General features: G+C 38.0%; 1 protein-coding gene across 1 annotated transcript; it reads left to right on the top strand.

Moving 5' to 3' along the window:
• The first annotated feature begins 1,606 nt into the window (after window positions 1-1,606).
• Window positions 1,607-3,775, top strand: LOC107278054 (protein SPEAR1). Its single transcript, XM_015783354.3, has 5 exons — window positions 1,607-1,986; window positions 2,109-2,204; window positions 2,766-2,836; window positions 2,987-3,077; window positions 3,183-3,775. Exons 1-5 carry the CDS (start codon window positions 1,762-1,764, stop codon window positions 3,282-3,284), a joined length of 585 nt encoding a protein of 194 aa, XP_015638840.1. The 5' UTR covers window positions 1,607-1,761; the 3' UTR covers window positions 3,285-3,775.
• Window positions 3,776-4,154: the final 379 nt, after the last annotated feature.

Raw genomic sequence — 4,154 nt, 5'->3', positions numbered from 1 at the left:
AAGGAGTTCAAGAGGAATGGATGCTGCAAATCTCAATATTCTCTTATTTAATTAACTGAAAAATTAGTTAGGTCATCAATTAGTTGATCCACTTGCAGCACAGGTTGTAAAGCTAATGTTGTAATATCATATATATAAATATAGCTATCTTGAGGACTAACCAACAAGGTGTCACAAAATCACATCCAAGAAACAAAAACCCTAATTCAGTTACTGTGGACCAGACTGATCAGACCTTCAATAGCTATATATATATAGGGATAGTTCAGTTATATTATATATCAGGCGGAAAATGCAGGGTTAAGTATACTTATCAGTGTTTGCAATTCCTCATAAATTAATTAATGCTCCATTATTTGATTTGCTGCCTTAGCTCAGTGACTATTTTCCAAGGTTAATTATCATCAGCTCATGCAGCAAGAAGATCCAGGCCGCACGTGAAGCAACAACGATCGACGACAGGGCTTCTAACTACTATATGCTTACATAAGATAATTAAATCTCATAAGAGTACGATCAAAATGCAGGTTGTATATGTATATCAATATATGTGTGGTTGCATTTTTATTCGATCAAGGAGGATGCTTTCCACCTAAACTGCGATCCCAACCCACGCGCCATGTCTGAATTCTCTGATCAAGCTGATGAGTCTGAACCATGCATATGCAGCAGCCAGCGAAGCTTCTGATTCCCGAGATCGCCGAGAAGATTTTGCACCCTCTCTGCATCTCCCAAAACATTACTAAATTCTCCATTAAATCTCGTGTAGATGTCGCTAGCTCTAGCTTAGTTCTTTAGTTATATATATGCTACGTAGTCAGTTACACAAACTGATCCATCATGTCGACATTACTACACCTGCTTAGGTATTGCTTTTGGGATATGTCTCACGACGTCTCTACTGCTCTCCAGAATTACTCCTTCCGTTCTAAAAAAATAACTTTTGGACATAAATTTAGATATAGACTATATTTAAGATTCGTTACAAAAGTTAGCCTTTTTTCAGGGAGTACAGTTACTAGTAGTATATATATATTATGTGTAACTAGTATTTTTTAATTGAAAGGAAATACGTTGTTACTACTAGTATATGGCTGTGCAGTCATTGTTAAACAAACAGCCTGCATAAGAGATCATCAGTTGCACTACTTAATTACATCTGCCTCTTAATGCATCTCCTAATTAAGCATCGTAAAAGTTTATTTTTTAATACGAGGAAGGACTCATGTTCAGAAGAAATTAAAATCCTCCTTACTGACAACAATAATTCAGGACCCTTTCTATTTGTGCTCAGTGCTGAATAAAATACAGAATGTTAAATCACAACCACACGAATTCTAAATGGGGGGCATTTTGAAGACAAAGATTTTCAGTGATCATCCCCGAACAAATCAACACAATGGGAATTAATTTAAACTCCTCTCTCCTTTTCTTTTAGTGATAGGATTTGGGTCACATGGTGCTGATTATATAAACCAATTAATGAAGCCATTGCCACGCTATAAGATCAAATTAAAAAAATCAAATAAACAATGCTGCAACCTGCAGTGCATTCCTATTATTAATTAATGTGTGTGTAAGGTAAGGAGATCTCTCCCTTTCACTTTAATATCAAAGAGTCTCCTTTCCATCATCCAACTTCTTCTCCCTTTCTTCTTGCTCCCACTTTGCTAGCTATGGTCTTCTTCTAGGTCTTCTGATCAGTTCTCTTCTGGTGTACTAGAAATTTCCCCATATGAAAGCTAGCAACTTTGGAGACAAATGAACATGGAATGGCCAGGAAGAGGAAGATCATTTGGGTCCAGCAGGAAGGGCAAGAGATCAGCCGGAAACAGCGGCTCCGACAAGCCAAAGCAGCCGCAGCGAGGGCTCGGCGTTGCGCAGCTCGAGAAGATCAGGATTCAGAGCGAAATGGCAGCCGGCTACCTGCAGAATCCTCCTCTTGGCCAGCCACCTCCGATCCATGGAATTGACAGCCTCAACCTGGTAAATTAGTCTGACTACCAATTTCTGCATCTTTTTAGTAATTTTGTGATTCTTGCTGGTTGCTCAAGTTTAATTTCTTTTCTGATTTCATGTGGTTTTGGAATTGATCATCCATCGAGCAGCAGGAAGATGCACGGTCATCTAACTCGCTGTCATCGTCTCCATCGTCCTCCTTCCCTGCCAACATCAACTCCTATCCCATCCACCCCAATTTAGCGGTATATGCAGTTCTTTCAGCTGTTCACCAAATGCATACTAGCTAACTGACAGAATTTCAGAGATCTGCCAATAAATCTTGTCAAATTGTTACTACATATTTTCTTGGTTTCTAGACAGATTAATCAACCTCTCTCTAAGATTAATTTCAACGAAATATGCACTCTTTGTTTTTTAATCATTTCAGCCCAACATAAAAAAAATGAATAGTCCATAAGAGATCTACAAAAGTTAGACAACAAATTCATCTTATTGACTATATTTGCTTCCAGGTCCAGCTGCTGGCGTGCTTTGCTAGCTACAGTAGTGTATTGCATATTTGCATCAAGCCTAGAACGCGTGATAATAAACATTATTTTTTTGGCAAAAGGATGCATATATATGGTTGTCGATTAATCTTGTGCACAGAGAAGAACAAGAGTATTATTGCAGCTAAAGAGATTTTATTCCCCCATGCACGTGAACGTGATATCCTTGGCTTAGCTAAAGAGATCTTATCATGGCCGACACAGTTCGACCTAACTAACTTAGCTTGGTTCTATATTGCAAATCTGCAATTATAGATGGCCTATGGAGGGAGCAGATCAGGAGATATCAGATACGGCGAATTCCAATCAACGAGTCCCATCATCAGGTGCTCGTCTTTATACACACATGTGCATGCACGAAATAATAATTATCCAGTGATGATCAATTGAAGTTTAATTATATATCTAAACAACAATATGATCAGTGATTAACACAGGATGCCTGAATGTATGTTAATTAGTTCCTAATCTTTCAGGTCACCGCCTAACCATGAAGCTATATATGGAGCTGCAGCTCATTACTCTCATCCCAGCAGCGACCACACATTGCCTCTCTTCGAACCTGAGGTATACACACCTAATTAATTTAATTATATTGAAGAGATGTGTTAATAGTTTATACAATATGGTTGTGCCAAGATAATCCATTTCTATGTCATTAATTAATTGTAGGAATCCATTTACTTAAGGAGACACTACGGCCTAAACCAACCGGTAGATCACTCTATGAACTCAGATGATCCTGAAGAAGTAGACCTTGAGCTCAAGCTATGATCATCTTCAGTGGATATTGTATCATGTGGCTACCTGCTAATTAATCTCAGTTAACCTAGCTCTCCCTACTGATTTATTGATGCATGCATGCCTCAAAAACTTTAAGTATTCTTGCAGTATATTATGATCACTGTGATGTAATGCATGCATGATCAAGGGAGCAATGAACAAGATAAGAAGCACACATGACACACATCGAAGAAATTTCTTTAAAGCAGGTAGCACTGTACTGCAGTGTGTCGACGTTGAGTTACGAAACCGAGTGCCGGAATTTGGTTAGTTATGATTTGTAGAACTTGTAAAACTTGATTTGGAGTGTATATACAGTTCAGTTCTTCTGAAAGTCATCCATGGATATATGATGATGATGCTGTGGGGAGTTTCTCTACATTTTCTAATTTTTTTTTGGTGGATACATATATGTACTGTATAATAATGATATGATGGAGATGCTGCAAAAATTCGATATATCCGTGGTAAAATCTTCGAAACGACAGAGTCAATGTTGCGGTCGCCTATATACTACTGATGCAGAGATCAAACAAGGGGGAGGTACGTTATGTTAATTTGCTTTCCCTAAAAAAAGAGTTCATTTGCTGAGACAACACAATTTTTAGAGGCCCATTATGCCATTTGATCCTAGATATATATAATGCCGATGCAATAATTATACATACCGCTTGTCTAAAAAAAATATTACACATGCACCTAACAGGCCAAGATCTTTCTCTCTCTTGTGCTTCTATTTTGCCATTTAGTTTGCACCATGCATTCATGCATGCTGACACCATGTTAGGCATCATCGTCTACTGCACTCATGCATATAGGTCGTACTGTATCAAGCATATATGATATAATATGATGAGGAAG

The sequence above is a fragment of the Oryza sativa genome, chromosome 5 (genome assembly GCF_034140825.1).
Source record: "Oryza sativa Japonica Group chromosome 5, ASM3414082v1".
In the NCBI taxonomy this organism is placed as follows: Eukaryota; Viridiplantae; Streptophyta; class Magnoliopsida; order Poales; family Poaceae; genus Oryza; species Oryza sativa.
This window is presented reverse-complemented; position numbering and strand designations above follow the sequence as displayed.